This window comes from Glycine max, chromosome 16 (genome assembly GCF_000004515.6).
Source record: "Glycine max cultivar Williams 82 chromosome 16, Glycine_max_v4.0, whole genome shotgun sequence".
In the NCBI taxonomy this organism is placed as follows: Eukaryota; Viridiplantae; Streptophyta; class Magnoliopsida; order Fabales; family Fabaceae; genus Glycine; species Glycine max.
In genome coordinates this window covers 35,545,539-35,568,128 of record NC_038252.2, presented here as the reverse complement: position 1 = coordinate 35,568,128, position 22,590 = coordinate 35,545,539, and the positions used below count along the sequence as shown (strand labels likewise).

The window sequence follows — 22,590 nt, the reverse complement described above, 5'->3', positions numbered from 1 at the left end:
TTGGAGACGAGCTCTAGAAACACATGGCTTTCGCCTAAGCAGAAGCAAATCGGAGTATATGGAATGTAAGTTCAACAAAAGAAGGAGGGTTTCTAACTCAGAGGTGAAAATAAGAGACCATATTATCCCTCAAGTCACACGGTTTAAATATCTTGGGTCTGTAATACAGGATGATGGGGAAAGTGAAGGGGATGTGAATCATCGCATTCAAGCAGGATGGATGAAATGGAGAAAAGCATCGGGGGTGTTATGTGATGCAAAGGTACCGATCAAGCTAAAGGGAAAGTTTTATCGGACTGCGGTAAGACCGGCGATTTTGTACGGAACAGAATGTTGGGCGGTCAAGAGCCAACATGAGAATAAAGTAGGTGTAGCGGAGATGAGGATATTGCGGTGGATGTGTGGTAAGACTCGACAGGATAAAATTAGAAACGAAGCTATTAGAGAGAGGGTTGGAGTAGCGCCTATTGTAGAGAACATGGTGGAAAATAGACTTAGGTGGTTTGGGCATGTAGAGAGAAGACCGGTAGACTCTGTAGTGAGAAGAGTAGACCAGATGGAGAGAAGACAAACAATTCGAGGCAGAGGAAGACCCAAAAAGACTATAAGAGAGGTTATCAAAAAGGATCTCGAAATTAATGGTTTGGATAGAAGTATGGTACTTGATAGAACATTATGGCGGAAGTTGATCCATGTAGCCGACCCCACCTAGTGGGATAAGGCGTTGTTGTTGTTGTTGTTGTAATGGTGGTGGTTGCAGAATGCACAGATATGTAGAGGTATATATGTCTACAACGAGCCATTTAGGATTAAAAGTGTCTAATCACACCACCATTATTTTGCACTAGTTTATTTTATTTTGGTTTAACTACCCTTTTAGTCCTGATAGTTGTGATAATTTTTCTTTTTAGTCCCTATAGTTTTAAACATTTATTTTGGTTCCTATATTTATAATTTTTTTACCTTTTGGTCCTCGGCAGGAAGTTTCAACTCACTCATAAACATGAACAAAATTAATAAAAATAGGGAAGCAAGCTCAGGCACAACTGAACTGCAATGGAGGTATGGGACAAAGCCACTACACATTCCATTATTCTTGAGTCTGCCACCGACCCCTGCAAGCTTAGCATTTGCCAATTGCCATGATGTAATCTCCTTCTTCATTGTCTCTCATCAAGTTGGAGTGGTATCATAGCATTGAACTAAGTTGATCGTTCTAATGGTAGTTTGTGCCTTCATGGTTGGGATGATGTTGCAGGTTCCGGTTTGTTGTTGAGGGAAAAGATGATCAGCCACGTCTCGTGTGTGCATAAGAGAGTGTCTTTGCCCTCTCCACAACCTTTGTTTCAACAATTGACGTTAGTCGAAACTTGATGGTGAGAATCAAAAGAGTAAAAAAAAAATGTGTTTAATTCATAATATATATTCGACCATTGACAAATTTTTTCTTCAAAGAAAATCTTTAATATTTAAAAAATTTTATTTTAAATCTCCATCGTTAAATAATGACGTACCTTCAATATTTATTTGAAACTTGTCTTCCACCCCGTCTCCCTCAAGCTCTCCACATTCACACACATATGAACACTAAGCTCTAGACAAAAATAAATAAATAATCACGAGAAATAATATATAACTCTTTAGTGGAATAAATAAATAAACACTAAGCTCTCCACATTCACACACATGAAATGATCCAGACTAAGTTAACAAACTAAATGATCTTCTTCCGTGAGTTCACAATGAAACCACAGAATTTATTTTCATCCACTAGTTTCCTTCCCAAATGTTTTCTAAAACATAACACACTACAGAACCTTCTAATAATTTTTTTTTTAAAAAAAAAACCAACATTTTACATGTAGCACCACAACTTAACAATTTCTAGCTACAACCCTGCTCTGTATACTCATTCTAAACTTGTTCCATAGACTATAATATAATCTATCTCCACTCATTCATTCATCAAGATTGAAAAATGGATTCAAATGCTTGTCTACCACACTTGCTAGTGTTTGCAATAACATTGGTATTGGTTAGTCATGCAATGGGAGATTCAGCTCAAGACAAACAGAGATGTGCAGAATCCCTAACAGGTGTTACAACGTGTCTGCCATATTTGGGTGGTGACACGAAAGCACCCACAGCAGATTGTTGCAGTGGTCTCACACAAGCCATGAAGACCAACAAGAAGTGTGTCTGCCTTATTCTCAAAGACAGGGATGATCCTGATCTTGGCTTAAAGATTAACATGACAATTGCTGCTGGTCTCCCTTCTCTTTGCAAAACACCTGATAATTTCTCAGTGTTCTGGTATGTTCAATTTCAAATTAAGTCTTCCTTTTTTCTTAAAGAACACTACACTACAGTGTTATGTTTCCATTTCCTATGCAATGAATGATCTATAAGTCTTGTTAGTGGTGGCCATATAAAAACTTATGTTTTTATCTTTCATTGTTTGATGATAACCTGTTTTTAATAGGAAAAAAAAAGTCTTTATTTCTATTTTCAAAAACTATTTTTAGTTTTCAAGATACAACTAAACTAGTTCTTCAGACTGTTTGGTGGAGAATGATGTGAGACACAGAATGTGGAATTGAGAGGGAACTTGAACAAGATTAAAACAGAAGAAGCAGAGAAAACGTTTTCCCGATGTTTTTGTTTTTTTGGATTTTAGAACACTTATTTTGGATACGATTCTCCAAACTTATATATTTTGGAAGAGAAATTGATTACTAAGTAGTCTAAAATTATTTTATAAAACAGTTTCTTAACTGAGAATACTCAGACCCTAAATCTTCCAATTTTAGTATATTTCTAAAAAAAAAATCAGAATATTTGTGGTCTAAGTTTTATCATTATCAAGCCTTTCATTTTCCTTAAAGAACAAAAGAGTGTCACATTCCATTTACTATGTAATGAATGGTCAACAAGTCATGTACTTCAAAGTTTTCTACTTTTCTCATTCGTAACTGGACAATAACACATTTTAAAGGGGAAAACAAGGGCATCTAAATCTGCCAATTTTACTTTGTTTGTGTATCTGTTATCTCTGAGTTTTCAACTCCGAAGTTAAAAATATTTGAGGTTTGATTTTTCTCAAGAAATTCTTGTTTTAAATTATTTGATCAGCACTTCTGCACTTGGATCCTAAATCACCTGAAGCTCAAGCTTTTAATCAAATTCATCAGAAATCCAATGGTGGTTCTATCCGTCCTTCGCCCACTCCTTCTGGTAGTGATCCTTTCAACAAAATATTTCATTTTTGGAATTTATTTTTGACATTGACTTTTGAGTTTCAATGGTGTAGTACTAAATTTTGCATTTATTTTTAATGTGTTCTTTTGTGCATTCAGTTGAAGGAAGTTCCCAGAATGGTAGAAAGCAGGGGACAGATGAAACGGCCACAGCTAAGAATAGAGAATCTTATATCGGGAAGAGATTGTTAGAAAGTTTGGTTGCAGTTGCAGGGCTTCTAATTTGGCTTTCATGAGCTTAACTCAAATATTACCTATATATTACCATTTTCATATCACGTTGAAATGTAAACCATTGATGAGTTGATAGTGTAAAAAATATTTACACTCTTGAGTGTATTAAATCTCTGACAGACTCACAAAAGACATTATTGCAAAACCTTATTGGAGATTTATTTTTGTGAGCACTTTGCCTTTAATCTCATACAACTATATGCTTGTTACACAAATCTTATTGTACGTTCAGTCCTAAAAGTCTTTTATCTCTAATAAGTAATAACGACTTGTTGTAATAGAAATTAAAATCTTATTATTTTTTTTTTAATTACACTTGAGGATGATTTTGGTATCCCACTTTTCAATTGCTCGGTTCGTTCCCATATTTTCAAATTTTACAAATTTGATTCATTAGTTAACTTGATATCCAATCTTTGATGGAGATGTTTATGAGGCTATATGTGAAAATAGAGTGTTGGCATGGATCTCCAACTTTTAATTCCTCAATTTTGGTTGCCATATTTTTAAAATTATGCGATTTTGGAGCATGAGTGTTGTTTTTCAAATATACCAATACTACTCAGGGATTATGCATGGGAATCTTCTTACATGTATACTACTATGAATTATGTTGTCTGCTTAAAGTTGTAGCAGAAAAATACAGGTAATTTTGAAGGAGGCGAAATGCATTTCAGAAGAGAATAATTGAGATAATGTGGAGCATTTACCTTGTAGCATTTCCATTTTGAAAAATAATAAGTTTCTAACATTACAAAATTAACAAACTAATTTTTTTTTCTCGTAAAGCCTAAAACTCATAATCCGTCAAGCATGATATGGTTTCTTTAGCCAAGTACAAGATAATCTAGATTCTACTTGTATCCTCCCAAGATATTCTAAGAATGAATGAATTAAGTTGAATATGGAAAAAAAAAATATTCATTAAGATGTTATGGTTTGATTATCGCAGTAACTTTTCTCCCATGATTCAACTTGTTGAATTGAGCTTTCCTTTCTCTGTGATGTTGCATACAAAGTTGGAGGGTCAAAAGGGGCAGGCATGGTGCAAGGGTCGGTATTTGCAGGAACCTTGACCAATGATTCCATCATAAATTTCTTTACTGATCCTTCTGCTCCACAAACCATTGACTCCACACATAGTTCTGTAGCATTAGCACTTATGGAGGGTTTGTATCTGAAGAGTTTAGCATATGAATTCAGGAGATGAAACATGTAGTCGTACACGTAGAGTGGTAGAGTCACATGACAGAATGTATTTTTGACTGACTGACCAAGCAGAACCTTCAATGTACACCTTATATCTGCACGATCATGATTGAATTGTTAAACATTGAGAAAGTGTTGTTTAATTTATTTATTTCCTCCAAAAAGTTTTGCATTAGTAGGTAATTCTTGTTTATTATTCGTATAAGCTCACATTTTAGTATATAGTATATCTGCATATGGATTGTGCAATAATGTAAAGGATGAATCATTGATTTGCATATAACTATTGACCCTGATTAATATTAAGTGATTCACCATTAAATCAAATATTCGGAGGTGAATTCTTTTAGGATTAATTAACTTGGTAAGAATTATATCTAGCCTTAGTGTAGAAGCAAAACTTCAAGATTACCCTTTGTTTGTGATTATTGCCCCAATCCACAGCAAACTTAATGGATCTGCACTTGTCATCGTCCTTTATGGGCCAATGGTGGTGTACTGGAATCAGTCCTCTTGTGAAAAAATCATAGTATTTAGGTTTTACAAGTAGAGTGGTAGAGTCACATGACAGAATGTATTTTTGACTGACTGACCAAGCAGAACCTTCAATGTACACCTTATATCTGCACGATCATGATTGAATTGAAACATTTATTTATTGATAAACTGAACATATATATCCAATAACAAAAATATATTATTACATATAATTACAACTGAAGCATGGATGGACAGTTTTAATGTTATACCTATAAGTGCATTGACTTGGCAAGTCTGATTTGTTGAACCCCTCTTGTAATTCTCGAAACCAATCCTGAAACAAAATTTTCATTTGTCAAGAAGGAAGCTATATATGTGGCTTTATTGTGAGTCAATTAATAGACAAAATATATTGTCCAGAAGGAAAAAATCAGTAATGTTCAATAACAGGTTATTTCCTTTGATTTTGAATGTACTTTTAAGTTGTGTATTAATAAAAGATTAAAAGTTAAAAAAGTGTATAATGTTATATACAATATTGCTACTGGCCATTGTCTTGCTTGAATTTGCCTGTTATTTCTAGTTTCTGCACACCATGTGCTTAAGCCAATTTTATATAATGAAACTTTTGCTTATAAGAAATATTACATACAAAATTAATTTTTTCATATCCAAATAATAAAACTACTTTCAATAAGTGTAATCAAACAAAGCTAATAAGAAGTGTGATACCTGGGCAAATAAACGAGCATTCCAATCTTGATTTTCAGAAACATTGCATTTCATGAGGTCTTGTCTGGTTTCAGCAACAGCTGGATTACCTTTCCAGTAAGCATAAGGCTCTCTGTTCAGCCATGGTATCCTCGTAGTGCCTTCTTTCAATTCTCCCAACAAAATATGCCATGGCTTTATATTAATCTCTGCCCTGTGCACCACACATACAATACTTTTTACTTATTTAAAAATTAAGGTCGCGTTAGGGGTGATTGTCAATTTTCAATTTTCCATTTTAAAATATAATTTCGAAATACAAACATGTTCAACAAAAATTGCACTAAGTTGATTTTTTACATCTTTCTGAAATGGTTTTTATCACATATAACAAACAATAAAATTTTGTTTAATTTATTGATTATTGTTTATGTTTTAACCTTTACTGTTTTTTATAATATTTTTTTAATTATTTTTATTATGTTTAATTCTTTTTTATTTATTTTTGTGTCAATATTTTTTTAATATTACATGATTTTATATTGGATTGTGATAAGATTAAATATTTAAATTATTTTATCTATTCAATAATTTTTTAAAATCTAAAAATTAAAATAAACTGAAACTAAAAACTCCAAACATAAACTGAGTTTAATTTTTAATGATTTTGAAACCGAACACAAAGAACTACTTCTAGAATTGTGTCCTAAACAATGTAATAAAAATATAATTCTATTGTATATTTGTATAACAAAATCATATTTATGTAAAAAGAATACTTCTAGAATTTTCTAATTTTCTACCCACATGGGTAATGTGAATAGCAATATAAAATCCTACTTAGCCCACTACGATAAACAAATTTTGAAAATTTTCACTCATAAATGGACTCCTTTAGATGTCCACACATAGGTCCTTCTAGACTTGAATGACAAATTGAAAGGTACCAAAAAAAAAAGGTTTTGATATAATAATCACATGCTAAAAGGTTAATTTGTGTATTGTGAATTATTGATTTTGTTTATTATATATCCTTTTTCTTTTTTTTCCAAATTTTAATTATTTGGCAGTTTTACACTGATGACAAAATATTTGTAATACCTTAACAACGTTTTATCACATGATTTTTACGTCATAACCCAAGTGAAAAATCATATGATTATCGCATCATCATTATTTAACAGTGGTTTTTTATTTATGAAAGTGACTGAGCAATGACAAACAGAATTATAGATTAAGACCGCCCAAAAGATAATTGAGAGACTAATAATCACTTTCGTAGAAGGATGAAGAACTAAAAGTTGATAAAATTCAAATTCTTAACCATTCATTTAAAGAGTCAGAATCTATCACACTATTCCGACCAATCAGTACTAAAGAACAATTTATAAATATTAACCAAAAATAATGAAAGCTGGCTACACTGGTTTTCAATGGGAAGAGTCTGAGAAACTACTTAGTATTGAGGGAATGGAGCAATGGCAGGTTCATCTGAGAGATCTACATCATCAAAAGGTTGTGGAGAAATTGAAGAGAGTGCACAGGTCCTGCAGCCACCATACCTGAGCTTTTGATCTCACCCATTTGTCGACCAGCATTTGCACCTTCTGCTACACCGCACACAATTTGGGAAGAAACATGAAAGACAAAACTTATAATTTGTTAGACAATTTATTATCGTATATCATTTTGTGTGTTCAGTTCTGAAAATGTTTTTTAGATGCGTATTCATAAAAGATAAAAATAAATAGAAAACAAAAGTAACTACATACAATATTAGATCAATTTGTTTTTGTTACAATATTAGATCAATTTAATTAAGATAGAACCGTATGTCAAATATATAATTCATGCATTCAATGATAAAAATTAGAATTATTTTTAGTTAATTAGCAATGTAAAAATTGATGCTGTGTTATAGTTTTTTATTTTTAAATCACAAGGTATTTTTTTATTAAAGATAATCTACTTGTTCAATAGAAATAGAATTATTATAGATGGTACATTTTTATATATAAATATTTAATGTAATTATATATTTAATTGATCAATACACTTAGTGTTTTATGGTGTGATAGTTAGACAAGATCATATCGATGCAAGTGAACAGTGTGAGCTAGGTTTGTATGATGGCTATGATAATGACGAATTAAGTTTGGTCACTAGCTACTACTACTAGTCAATGGAGAACCTGTTGCTCCAAACTATCTGCGATACTTTAAGACATCTAAAACTAGATCACTAAGTTTTATGATGTGTTACGGTTTGCTTTAAAATATGGTACAAGGTTTATCAGAGACCGGCTTATAAGTAAAAATTAAATTTGTCATAAAGGGAGTAAAATGGAAAATAATTAATTTCTTAATTAGAATTAAATTAGAATAACCTGTGCAGATCTTATAATATTTGTTCACTAATTCGCCCACCACATAATGTTTTAATTTTTCCAACTTTGTATAATCTAAAAAGTATAAAAATGAAGATTACGACTTTCAGCCTCCAGTTCCTTTTAATGGAAGAAGTGAGTAAATGTTGATGCGATATCGGTAGCTTTCATGGGCAGTGACCTTGTCGAAGAATGCTTGGGCCATGATCATTGGTTATCTATGGATATCTCATCAAAGTTCTTGGCCTGGCCGGCTTGGAGAGTCAAGTCTTGTATGCAACCACGAGTCACGACTTTAATTAACACGAAAGAACTAATTATTCACTTCAATGGTTAGTGACTAAAATTAAATATAAGTTTTTTTCCTATTAAACCACGTTTTCATGAACCACTAGTCCCCCATTTTTGGAAACAAGAATGTGATACACAGAATTGAACAACTAGTTGATCTTAACTACAAATATGCTCAATATGCAAATATGTACATCCCAAAACAGAATTTAAATAAGACTCTCAAATTTGAAAAAAAGAAAGAAAGAAAGAAAGAAGATAGCAATGACTACAATGCAAATTGAACAACCTGGCAATACAATGATACAACATCGGTTGTAAGCAACACTAAACAGTGATACTATACGAGGAAAAAGATTGAAGTTTGAACCACACATGATCAAGGAAATGAAAATAGACATGCCGCCATGATCTACAAAGAAGCAAAGGAGCAATCACTATCCAAAGTCCCACAACAAATCCAATTGTCGCACTAACAAAAAACCAATTCACTCCATGCCCATGACTTCCTTCATAACTATGAGTTTTCCCATTGGAGCTGCAGTTTATGGGCAGTGGTGGACCACATAGATTGTTGCCAATAAAGCTGGAGGCATCAAAGGTTTGCAATTGAGTTCCTGTTGGAATTTTTCCCTTCAAATGATTATAAGACACGTCTAGCATGCTCAAAAAGCTCAAATTAGAAATGGTTGGAGGGATTTCACCAGAAATTTGATTCCTCGAAAAATCAATGGTTTGTAACGATCCCATATTACCAATACCTTCTGGAATAGGACCAATCAATTGGTTGTGGGACAAGTTCAAAAAGTTCAATCCATTTAGATCTGTGATTTCTCTAGGAATTTCTCCTAATAATTTGTTACTTGACAGATCAATACTTGTTACCAAACCCAGAATGTTTCCATACTCATCTCCTCTTCCTTTTAGCCATAGTAGCACACTAACTATACTTAATACCGAAGAGTATGCTGTATCATTTGGTGCTTGAGAATAGATACGGGGATATGTACTCCGGTTCACTAGTGTCATGGCACTCAAGTTACGGAAACAGCTGGGTATATTGCCAGACAAATTATTTTTTGCAAGGTCTAAAACCTGAAGAAGACTCATCTGACATATTTCATTTGGAATGTGACCGGAAAAACTGTTTGATCGAAGGCGGAGGATTTTCATATTTGAGAGCTTTTCTCCAACCCATGTTGGAATACATCCTGAAAGATTATTTTCTCCAAGATCCAAGGATATCAATTGGCCAGTCTTCTTCAAACTGGTAGGAAATATTCCCGAGAGCAAGTTGTTACGAATTTGTAATGACTGCAGCTCAGCCAAGGAACCCATGGATGGGGGGAAGTTCCCAACAAAATGGTTGCTTTGTAAATTCACTTCCACTAGAAATGGCCAATTAATCCAACAATCAGGTATTTCTCCTGACAGATTATTTGATGCAAGATTGAGAATTTCTAATTGCATTGGCTTGTCCTGATTGTTACATAAAAAATCTTGCATGGATTCAGAGAATGAATTGGTTGAAAGGTCTAACCCATACACATCACTTGAAAGATAGGGTAATTTACCACATAAGTGATTTGTGCTTAGATCAACAGTTTGGATAGATATTGGATTTTTTATTGTAGTCACAAGCTCACCATGGATATGATTATGAGAGAGGTTTAAATACGAAACCTGAGAATGTGCTTCCCAGAACCAAGTGGGAATAGAATCTAAAATCCCTGTGTTAGACAGTCCAACATATTGAAGTTTGTTTTGTGACTGAATCCACGATGGAAAGTTGGGACCTATATGCCATGATGTCACATCCAAAAAGAAAAGCTGGAAATTAGGAAGCCAATTGGGACCCACTTTTAAAGTGAAATTGTTCCCTGATGCATCAAACGCCTTCAAACTTGTAAGATTTGCAAGATCATCTTCGTTGACAACTCCATGAAAATTATTGTCATTAATAAGAAGCGATGACAATTTAGAGAGTGATCCAAGACTTTCAAATGGATTTCCACTGAATTTATTCATAGAGAGATAGAGAAATGTTAAATCTATCTCCCTTGAGTTGCGGAGATTACCCAAAAAAGTCGGAATTGTTCCTTCAAGTTGATTATGTGATAAATCAAGTTCAACAAGAGAAGTCAAATTTCCCAAAGAAGTTGGAATGTTTCCTTCAAGTTGATTACCTGATAAATCAAGTTCAACAAGAGAAGTCAAATTTCCCAAAGAAGTTGGAATGGTTCCTTCAAGTTGATTACCTGATAAATCAAGTTCAACAACAGAAGTCAAATTTCCCAGGGCATCAGAAATAGTTCCATCTAAGTTGTTGTCCGTTAGGTTCAGGAACTTGAGACGATGAAGACCGTATAAGCAATCAGGTATAGAAGATGAGAATGAATTGAAAGACAAGTCAAGATTTTGAAGAAGTGTGAGGTTTCGAATACCACCAGGAATCGGACCTTGGATTTCATTACCCCATAATTGAAGAGAAACAAGTTTCTTCAATTTGAATATCCACTTGGGGACAAAAGAAATGGCAGGGGAATAATGAGTACGGGAAAGATGGAGAGTTTGCAGAGATGAGAAGTTGAGCAAGGATGGTTCATTATAGTGAGGGAGTGTGCAGTCTGACAAATATAGGTGGGTCAAAGAAGGAAGAGATTGGAGAGTGTGTAGCCAATGAAATGCTTTGGATAGGTTTGCATAACTCAAATAAAGATATTCAAGCTTCCACATACTTGATACCCATTCTACATTTTCAGCTAACAGAGGTTCGACAACAGAATGACCTCCAAGGCCAAGATAGAGCAAATTGGAGAGATTCCCAATCTGAGATGGAATCTTCCCATGGAATCGAGTATAAGAGAGGTGGAGGTGAGTCAAGGAGGTCATTGCACAAAGGAAAGAAGGAATTGCCATACCTTCAAAATAATTGTCGCTCAAGTCAAGATATCGAAGCTTAGAGAGATTCCCGATCTGAGAGGGTACTGTTCCGTTGGCAGAAACAGAACTCAGGTCAAGATACACCAAATTTGAGAGATTCCCGATCTGAGGAGGAATCTTCCCCATGAATCCAGTATGAGAGAGGTTGAGGTGAGTCAAGGAAGTCATTGTCCCAAGGAAAGAAGGAATTGACATACCTTCTCCAAGAAATCTATTGCCGCTCAAGTCCAAGTAATTCAAATGCTTTAAATCAGCCAAACAAGGACTTATCTCTCCACCAAAGCTCCATCTCCGATAAGCTTCCTCATCGAATCTACGGTAGAATCCATTATAGTAGTCATACTCGAAAGCAGAACGTGAAGTGTTGAGGTGAAGCTGAAGAAGATGGGAAGTAAGGTTGTGGCAGAGGACTCCATACCAGTGGCAACAGTTGGTATTATTATGATTCCAAGACCAAAGCCTATTTGAAGGATCATTCAGATTATTCTTAAACTTCATAAGTGTCTCACGCTCACTTGGGATGCACACACTCTCTCTGCAAGGCAACCTACATAACCAAAGGTGGAGAAAGACAAGAATATAAATGGAGGAGGAATTCATGATCATGCAACGCAAATATAGAAAACGAGTGTTTTTTTTTAGAGCTGAGACAAGTGTAGTTGTTGGTTCTGCATATAAATCATCAAACTTCTATTATTTATACTGCTTCCCTGCCTGTTTTTTTCTTCACTTTCATTATTTTTTACCTTTTTTATTATTGTGCCAAATACTAAAATATTTTTTTAATATTTTGATTCACTTCTTAGAACGGTTTCCTTTTATACTGATGCAAGTGTCTTTCTTTTCTTTTTCTTTTTTTGACGTTTCCTTTTTTAATCTGATTTATTATCCAATTCTCCCGACTTAATTCTTAGAATAGGAAATACTTATTTTATTAAAATCAATCAATTTTATTGTATTTCTTGGTTTCTTCAAAATAACTTTTAAAGGACAAAATATCCTAATTAAAAAACAAGAATTTGATCAAATGGACTAAAATGACATATTTTTTTAAAATATCTCAATTAAAAAATAAAAAGACTAAAATTACAAGATTTTTTAAAAATAAGAGATAAAATATTTAAATTAAAAAATAAAAAACTAAAATAACATATTAAAAAAAAAGACGACAATTATATTTTAAGCCTGTTTTTTTCTTCACTTTCATTATTTTTTTACCTTTTTTTATTATTGTGCCAAATACTAAAATATTTTTTTAACATTTTAATTCACTTCTTCTTTTAAGCTGACTTTTTAAATTTATCGACTTAATTATCCAATTCTCCCGAATTAATTCTTAGAATACAAAAAATTATGCATTTACCGTATCTATCTCCTTCTTTAAAATTCCTATGTACACTAAATTCATAAAAAAAAATCAAAATTAATAGCAAAAAAATATGATTCATTCTTGTGCTGAATACTAAAATAAGAAACATTCCTTTTGGTACAGTTTTTCTTACAAAAAAATAAATAAGAATCATTTTATTTTAATTTACCCTATAGAACTGCTTAAATGAAAATTTGGTGCCATTAAACTTCAAATTTTAACTATTATATAATCAATCTTTTCGTTAAACTTTTGTTATGTAAACAATAAAAGTCCAAATTTTTTTAAAAAACAAAAAATCAAGTCTTCTATTTCATGATATCCCAAGCCATAGTTAATATGAAATTATTAAATTTTCAATATTCAAACTAAAAATAATGTAAAAGAAAATTGTCTTCTAAATTAACCATATATAGCCCACACCATCAAGTCCATCTCGAGATTTTTCATTTGTTCATCTTGAACCCTTTGGACACTCCACAAAGTCCATCCATGTTATGGTTTGACTTCTTCAACTTTAACCGTACGTCACTGCATTACCTTCCTATCAAGTTCCCTGTCATTCACAACAAATGTTGCAAGTTATGTCAAGCAAGGAAAAAAATATATAATTGATGAATAAATCAATTATAGGAAAAGAGTGTACTTTAAAGACTATTTCAGTTAAAAAAATCTATATAAAAAAGAAGATTCTCTTGTTCCAATCTAGCTATTTAATTTTGATCAATTTTTCACTTCACAAAATAATATTCTCTTATATATGAAAAAAGATTAAATTTAATTCTCATCAATTGGAAAGGTTGTTGTGTCATGTATTTCTAATTGTATTCAAACCTGAATATTATTTTCTTTATCATATAAAAATTAATTAGCTATATAAAAAGAAGTGTGAAAAAAGAATATTAACTTTTTTTTCTCAAAAAAATCAGTATCGTATTTTGTATTTTTTACAAGATATCAATGTAAATAAGAGGAGAAACATAATTTTAATTTCCATTTTACTTTTTAAATAATTGCAAGTGCCAAATTTAAACAATCATAAAAATACTCAAGTTCAATTTAATATTCTAAAAAAAACAAATTCATACGATAACTTAAACAATCTACAAAGAAATATAATTTATTCTTATGCCAAATACTAAAATAAGAAACATTTTTTATTTTAATTTACCGTATATAATTTCTTAAATCAATGAAAAATTTATCTTACGAAAATATTAATAATTCTTTTAATCTTTGAGTAGTTTACATCAAATCCTTTTGTTACACCTGTGTTAAGTAAATAAGAAAAAGTCTTGCATTATAAAATTCAAATATTCTATTACTTACAATTTGAACCCATAATTAATTTTAAACCATCAATTTTGTATTATTCAAAATAAAAGAAATGGAAAACAAAATTTTCTCCTAGACAAACCGCTGGCCACTCCACCAAATCCATATCAAGGTCCCCACTTTTCCAACTTGAACCATAGACTACTCCATGAAGTCCATGTCAAGGTCCTCCATTTTTTCATCTTGAACCTTAGGACACTCCACATAGTCCAGCCATATTAAGGTCCCTGACTTCTTCAACTTGATACATATCCCATAGGTCACTCCACCAATTTCATGTGAATGTCCCCCCACTTGTTCTTCAACTTGAACCATAGGGCACTATATTACCTTCATATCAAGTTCCTTATAATTGACAAAAAATGTTTAGAATTAAGTAAGCAAGGAAAAAATTATAAATGATGAATACATCAACTATAGGAAAGGATCTAATTTAAAGACTATTTCGATTAAAAAATCTATATAAAAAAAGACTATTTCATTTCAATCTAGCTATTAATTTTGATTCATTTTGTAATTTACAAGATAATATTCTTCTTATACGTGAAAAAAGACTAATTTTCATTGTCATCAATTGAAAAGATTGTTGTGTCGTCTATTTCTAATTGTATTTGAACCTGAATATTATTATTTTTATATTAAAAATTAATTAGTGAGATACAAAGAAGTCTAAAATGCTTGTTTAACTTGGTCTATCGTAATTATTGAGATCATAGTTTTTCCTTTTATATGTCTTGGTCCAAATTTCTCCATGTAGATCATATTTAACTTAAAATGTAAATTAGAGGATATGATCTACATAGAAGTGTGGCATGTTTTATAAATTATTTTTCTATGGTCCTAGCTATTCTATTGTTAGACCATAGGTCTTCATATATTAAAGTCGTTGCCTGAATTTCTTTTACTTGTGTGGTGATATTTAAAGAATAGTGATAGAAGAGAAAAATAAATTTACAATTTATTGAAATATCCAACTTATGAAGATTTGCATTCTTCATGCATATGTATTTCAGTTTTCATTATCATTATTTGGAAAGGTTGTTTGTGTTAATTGTCTATTTCTAATTAATTTGAAAATGAATATTAATTTTTTTTATCATAAAAATTAGTATCATATTTTTTATTTTCTTTACAAGTTATCAGCTTAAATAATAGGAGCAACATAATTTAATTTCTATTTTACTTTTTAAATAATTTTAAGTGCTAAATTTAAGCAATAATAAAAATACTCACCTTCGATCAATATAATATTCTAAAGAAATAATTCATACAATAACTTAAATAATCTACAAAGAAATATAATTTGTTCTTGTGCCAAATACTAAAAAAAAACATTTTATTTTCTTAGTTTAACGTGTAGAATTGCTTAAATTAATGAAAATTTTATTTTAAGTAAATATTTTTATAAAAAAACATTAATAGTTTACAATAAAGGTAATAAAATTTGGTTTAATAATGAGTCTTCAAATTTTAACAATTATTTAAATCAATCCTTTCGTTACACCTGTGTTAAGGAAACAACAAAAAGTCTTACATTATTAAATTCAAGTCTTCTATTGCATGCAATTTGAAACTACAATTAATTTTAAATTATCAAATTTTTATTATTAAAAATAAAAGAAAAAAAATTGTCTTCTAGACAAACCGTAGACAACTCCACCAAATCCATATCAAGGTCCCCACTTTTTCAACTTGAACCATAGGCCACTCCATCAAATCCACGTCAAAGTTTTTTATGACTGATAACAAATGTTGGGAGTTATGTCAAGCATAAAAAAATAGACTAAAATATATCATTTTCATTCCTATAAAATTTTAATATGTTATTTTGTATCGTAAGTTAAGTTTGGATACTGATAATTATCATGTATTCTTAAATGTTGGTGTTATTTTAAGACATTTATGTGATGTGTATCTCTTATATTTTTTTATTGCCATGAACTAATCTTCTCTTAGAGTTTAATATATTTGGTTCTTCTTTCATGTAATGACTACTTTTTTATTCAATAAAATATTGCAATTGTTTCTCTTCTACGCCTAATATGTGTTTTTGACTTGATCACCTGTTTGCATAAATTTTTTATTCAATTATAATAGAAAAATTCCTTTGAGCTGCGAATTGGAGTGTCTAAGGATAGTTGAGCATCAATAAATACTTTATCTTAATGCAAAATGTTTGGTTATGCTAATCCAAGGGATAGATAGTTTAATGGATTTAGTGCTCTTCACTTAAGGAATTAATTAAAGTTAAGATAATATGGCAGGTTAATGATAATATAACATCTATTAAATATAATCATGTAGCAATTACTTGATAGGAACTCCAATAAAATTAAACCTGGACAATTTTTTGATTGATTTAATCTCAATTTACTTTGCATACACGAGTGTTTGTTAAAATTCCCTAACAAAAGTTTCTCCTTAATTTTTTCTTTTATTTCCTTTCTTAATTTTCTTATTTTTATTTCTTTCCTTAATTCATTTAGCCTTATGCATATTGTTATTTATATTGAATTAGCTCATCTTAATTAATTCCAAATATTCAGTGTAGAAATTTCTTTATCTTTATTCATAGGGTAGAAATATTGGTAGTAGAACCCAACTGTGATTTCGATCAACCGCAACCTCGTCATAAAATCCAACAAATGTGATCTCCTCTGCCACCATCGCGGCAAAATCCAATGAGCCCCAACTCCTGGCAAACCTCATCATGAAACCCCACATGAAATCCAACTGCGAATCCAGTCGTGTGAAACCTACTGAAGTCCACCAAACAGTTTTTCTTTTCTTCATGTTGTGGTTTGATTTTTTGTTGTTAAGATTTTGATGGTTCATATCTATTCTTTTATCCAGCTTGTTTTTATTTAGTCCACCCACCAGGGGAAAAAATGAGTGGTGAGATATAATGAAGATGAAGGGTGATGGAGACAGATAGGAGAAAGAAGAAAGGGGCAATACGACATCATTTTTATTTTTTTAAAAAACTTTTTTCCATGTATAATTTCCAATCAGACAAAGAGTACATGTAATATCACACGTGGCATGCATCATGGCCGATTAGCGATCATGTAGGTAGATAATAATTTTGGACTAACAGAAAATATCCGAGACAAAAAATTTTACGACTTCAAAATTGTAAGGTATTTTTATTACGATTTCAAAGTCATAAGTTTTGTTTTTATTTTCTATTTTTCTTTTTACGATTTTGTAGTCATTTTGGTTTTCTTTTTACTTTTAAATTTTTTTATTTTCTTGTATTATATTTTTTATTTTTTAAATTTTTTTAATAATTTTATTTATTTAATTATTAAACAAATATTTTATTTATTCATTTTAAAAAATTAAAATTCAATAAAATTATTAAAATATTATCTAAATTTTAAATATACAAAATATATTAAATAAAAAATATTAAAATGGAAAACTTTGATAGTATTAGTTTTATTTAATTTATTGTATATTTTTTATGGGTTTATTTAATATGTTATATATTTTTTAATGTTTTTTTATTTAAAATATATTATGTTTTCTAATATTGTTTTATTTAATTATTTCTTATATTTAAAATTGATATAATTTTTAAATAAGGCTCTTAAATTTGAAAAAAAGAAGAAGATAGCAATGACTACAAATTGATCAACCTGCCAATACAATGATAAAACATCAGAGTATTCTAAGCAACACTAAACAGTGATACTACCTGAGCGAAAAGATTGAAGTTTGAACCACACATGATCAAGGAAATGAAAATAGGCATACCGCCATGATCTACAAATCAGCAAAGGAGCAATCACTATCCAGAATCCCACAATAAATCCAATTGTCATACTGACAAAAAACCAATTCACTCCATGCCCATCACTTCCTTCATAACTATGGGTTTTCCCATTGGAGCTGCAGTTTATGGGCAGTGGTGGACCACATAGATTGTTGCCGATGAAGCTGGAGGCATCAAAGGTTTGCAATTGAGTTCCTGTTGGGATATTTCCCTTCAAAATGATTGTAAGACAAGTCTAGCATGCTCAGAAAGCTCAAATTTGCAATGGTTGGAGGGATTTCACCAGAAAGTTGATTCCTCGAAAAGTCAATGGACTGTAATGATCTCATATTACCTATACCTTGTGGAATATGACCAATCAATTGGTTGTGGGACAAGTTTAAAAAATTCAATCCATTTAGATATGTGATTTCTCTTGGTATTTCCCCTAATAACTTGTTACTTGACAGATCAATGCTTGTTACCAAACCCAGAATGTTTTTGTACTCATCTCCTCTTCCTTTCAGCCATAGTAGCACACTAACTATACTTTGCATGGAAGAGTAAGACCTACCATATCGTGCTATAGAATAGATACGAGGATCTGTACTTTGGTTCATTAGTGTCATGGCACTCAAGTTACTGAAACAGCTCGGTATATTGCCAGACAGATTGTTTTGTGCAAGGTCTAAAACCTGAAGATGACTCATCTGACATATTTCATTTGGAATGTGGCTGCCAAATCTGTTTGATCGAAGGCGGAGGATTTTCACATTTAAGAGCTTTTCTCCAACCCATGTTGGAATACTTCCTGAAAGATTATTTTCCCCAAGGTCCAAGGATATCAATTGGTTATTCTTCTTCAAACTGGATGGAAATATTCCTGAGAGTGTGTTGTTACGAATTTGTAAAGACTGCAGGTCTGCCAAGGAACCCATGGATTGGGGTAAGTTCCCAACAAAATGGTTGCTTTGTAAATTTACATCCACAAGAAATGTCCAATTCATCCAGCAATCAGGTATCTCTCCTGACAAATTATTTGATGCAAGATTCAGAAATTCTAAATGCGTTGGCTGTTCCTGATCGTTACATAAAAAATCATTCATGGATTCAAAGAATGAATTGCTTGAAAGATCTAACCGAAACACACCACTTGAAAGATAGGGTAATTTACCACACAAGTGATTTGAGCTTAGATCAATAGTTGGGATAGATATTGGATTCTTTAATGTAGTCCCAATCTCACCATGGATATGATTACGAGAGAGGTTTAAATACAAAACCTGAGAAAGTGCTTCCCACATCTGTGTGGGAATAGAATCGAAAATCCCCGTGTTAGATAGTCCAACATAATGAAGTTGGTTTTGTGACTGAATCCACAATGGAAAGCTGGGACCTAACTGCCATGATGTCACTTCCAAATAGGTAAGTTGAAAATTAGGAATCCAATTGGGACCCACTTTTAAAGTGAAATTGTTCCCCGATGCACCAAACTCCGTCAAGCTTGTAAGATTTGCAAGATCATCTTCCTTGACAACTCCGTGAAAAAGATTGCCATCAATATGAAGAGATGACAATTTAGAGAGTTGATAAGTGCAGAATTTAGAATACTGGTTTCGAGGGTACCAGCTCCTCCAAGAAACTAAGATAAGAAGGAAAACTTGCTATTTTTCATTGATAATTGGTGCTGTTATTAGATCATATATTTATACTGATATCCTCCTAACGGAATTTGTCTTTTGTGAATTCAGGATATCAGCAATTTGTTATTCTTGCTCCCTAATTTCCTAGCACCGAATCCTTCAGCGTTTCCAGATCCTTCTTCACACGATTGCGGGGCTTCAGGTGAAGTCTTTTAGGTACGTGGGCCTCACAATCTTCCTTTTAGTTCTGCTCTCTATTTGCACCTCATTGTTTGCTTTGTGTACCCCTGTTGTTGCTACTGTAGCATCCTCCTCTTGACTTGCTGTGCTATTCCCTGAGCTATCAAGAGTGATCCAAGACTTTCAAATGGATTTCCACCAATTGAGTTGTTGAAAAAATCTAGCCGCTCAATATTTTTAAATGCCCCAATATGATCTGTCAGATTGCCTGAAAGTCGTGAACTCCGAACTGCAAGTGTTGTGAGTCCATGGGAAATACAAGGAGCAAGAATTTCTAAAAGTTCATTAACCTGTTGGTTGAGTTTGAGATATGATAAACGTATCACCCTTAAGTTGCAGAGATTACCCAAAGAAGTAGGAATGGTTCCTTCAAGTTGATTATATGACAAATCAAGTTCAACAAGAGAAGTCAAATTTCCCAGGGCATCAGAAATAGTCCCATGGAAGTTGTTGTCCCCTAGGTTGAGGAACTTGAGACGATGAAGACCATATAAGCAATCAGGTATAGAAGATGAGAATGAATTGAAAGACAAGTCAAGATTTTGAAGAAGTGTGAGGTTTCGAATACCACCAGGAATCGGACCTTGGATTTCATTACCCTGTAATTGAAGAGAAACAAGTTTCTTCAATTTGAATATCCACTTGGGGACAAAAGAAATGGCAGGGGAATAACTAGTGAAGGAAAGATGGAGAGTTTGCAGAGATGAGAAGTTGAGCAAGGATGGTTCATTATAGTGAGGGAGTGTGCAGTCTGACAAATATAGGTGGGTCAAAGAAGGAAGAGGTTGGAGAGTTACGGTGAAGTTGAGCAAGGATAGGTTTGCATAACTCAAATCAAGATATTCAAGCTTCCACATACTTGATACCCATTCTACATTTTCAGCTAACAGATAATTACCTCCAAGGTCAAGATAGATCAAGTTGGAGAGATTCCCAATCTGAGATGGAATCTTCCCCATGAATCCAGAAGAGAGGTCGAGGTGAGTCAAGGAGGTCATTGCACAAAGGAAAGAAGGAATTGCCATACCTTCAAAATCATTGTCGCTCAAGTCAAGATATCGAAGCTTAGAGAGATTCCCGATCTGAGAGGGTACTGTTCCGTTGGCAAAAACATAACTCAGGTCAAGATACACCAAATTTGAGAGATTCCCAATCTGAGGAGGAATCTTCCCACGGAATCCAGTATGAGAGAGGTTGAGGTGAGTCAAGGAAGTCATTGTCCCAAGAAAAGAAGGAATTGACATACCTTCTCCAAGAAATCTATTGCCGCTCAAGTCAAGTAATTCAAATGCTTTAAATCAGCCAAACAAGGACTTATCTCTCCACCAAAGCTCCATCTCCTATAAGCTTCCCAATCGAAGTGATAGTTGCCATCATAGTAATGATAGAAAACAGAAGGTGAAGTGTGGAGGTGAAGCTGAAGAAGATGGGAAGTAAGGTTGTGGCAGAGGACTCCATACCAGTGGCAACAGTTGGTATTATTATGATTCCAAGACCAAAGCCTATTGGAAGGATCTATGAGATTATTCTTAAACTTCATAAGTGTCTCACGCTCACTTGGGATGCACACACTCTCTCTGCATGGTAAGCTGAACGAGTGTTTTTTTTTAGAGCTGAAAACAAGTGTAGTTGTTGGTTCTGCATATAAATCATAAAACTTCTATTATTTATACTGCTGCCCTGCCTGTTTTTTTCTTCACTTTCATTATTTTTACCTTTTTTATTATTGTGCCAAATACTAAATTATTCTTCCATTCTTTTTTTACGCTGGCCTCTTTAAATTATCGATTTAATTATCCAATTCTCCCGAATTAATTCTTAGAATACGAAATTTTTTGTATTTACTGTATCTATCTCCCTTTTTAAAATTTCTATATACACTAAATGCATAAAAAAAATCAAAATTAAAAACAAAGAAATATGATTTATTCTTGTGCTGAATACTAACATAAGAAACATTCTTTTTGGTACAGTTTTTTTTTACAAAAATAAATAAGAATCATTTTATTTTAATTTACCCTATAATACTGCTTAAATGAAAATTTGGTGTCATTAAACTTCAAATTTTAACTATTATTTAATCAATCCTTTCGTTAAACTTTTGTTACGTACAAAAGTCCAATATTTTTTTAAGAAAAAATCAAGTCTTCTATTTCATCAAATCCCAACCCATGATTAATATTAAATTATCAAATTTTCAATATTCAAACTAAAAATAATGTAAAAGAAAATTGTCTTCTAAATCATAGCTCACACCATCAAGTCAATCTCAAGGTTTTCCATTTTTTCATCTTGAACCTTTGGACACTCCACAAAGTCCAGCCATGATGTTAAGGTCTGACTTCTTCAACTTGAACCATAGATTACTGCATTACCTTCATATCAAGTTCCTGTCAATGACAAAATGTTGCGAGTTAAGTCAAGCAAGGAAAAAAAATATAATTGATGAATAAATCAATTATAGGAAAAGAGTTTACTTTAAAGACTATTTTGGTTAAAAAAATTATTTCGTTCCAAGCTAGCTGTTTAATTTTGATCAATTTTTCAATTCACAAAATAATATTCTTCTTATATATGAAAAAGACTAATTAATCTTTATTGTCATTAATGATTGTTGTGTTGTCTATTTCTAATTGTTTTTTAATCATAATATTATTTTCTTTTTTATTACAAATTAATTAGTGAGATACAAAGAAGTTTAAATTGCTTGTTTAACTTGGTCTATCATAATTATT

The 22,590-nt window shown here is 32.1% G+C and overlaps 3 protein-coding genes and 1 non-coding gene across 4 annotated transcripts; 1 reads left to right on the top strand and 3 right to left on the bottom strand.

Moving 5' to 3' along the window:
• Positions 1-2,047: 2,047 nt before the first annotated feature.
• On the top strand, positions 2,048-3,493 carry LOC100818145 (non-specific lipid transfer protein GPI-anchored 14). Its single transcript, XM_014768784.1, has 3 exons — positions 2,048-2,267; positions 3,133-3,234; positions 3,357-3,493. The coding sequence occupies exons 1-3, from the start codon at positions 2,048-2,050 to the stop codon at positions 3,491-3,493; spliced, it is 459 nt and encodes a 152-aa protein (XP_014624270.1).
• A 922-nt stretch (positions 3,494-4,415) lies between these two features.
• On the bottom strand, positions 4,416-7,475 carry LOC112999806 (uncharacterized). The gene is made up of 4 exons (XR_005889001.1): positions 7,396-7,475; positions 5,913-6,105; positions 5,450-5,514; positions 4,416-4,795 (listed from the first exon to the last, which is right to left on the bottom strand). It is a non-coding gene; the product is annotated as an uncharacterized protein (transcript).
• A 1,201-nt stretch (positions 7,476-8,676) lies between these two features.
• LOC100806218 (receptor-like protein EIX1) lies at positions 8,677-12,482 on the bottom strand. Its single transcript, XM_014768858.2, has one exon. It carries the CDS (start codon positions 12,115-12,117, stop codon positions 8,896-8,898), a length of 3,222 nt encoding a protein of 1,073 aa, XP_014624344.1. The 5' UTR covers positions 12,118-12,482; the 3' UTR covers positions 8,677-8,895.
• Positions 12,483-17,828: 5,346 nt separating this feature from the next.
• On the bottom strand, positions 17,829-21,474 carry LOC100805686 (receptor-like protein EIX1). The gene is given in 3 exon segments (XM_006600011.4): positions 17,829-18,213; positions 18,215-19,601; positions 19,913-21,474. Coding segments are annotated over 3 exon segments (2,889 nt in total). The 5' UTR covers positions 21,100-21,474; the 3' UTR covers positions 17,829-17,898.
• Between the last annotated feature and the right edge of the window lie 1,116 nt (positions 21,475-22,590).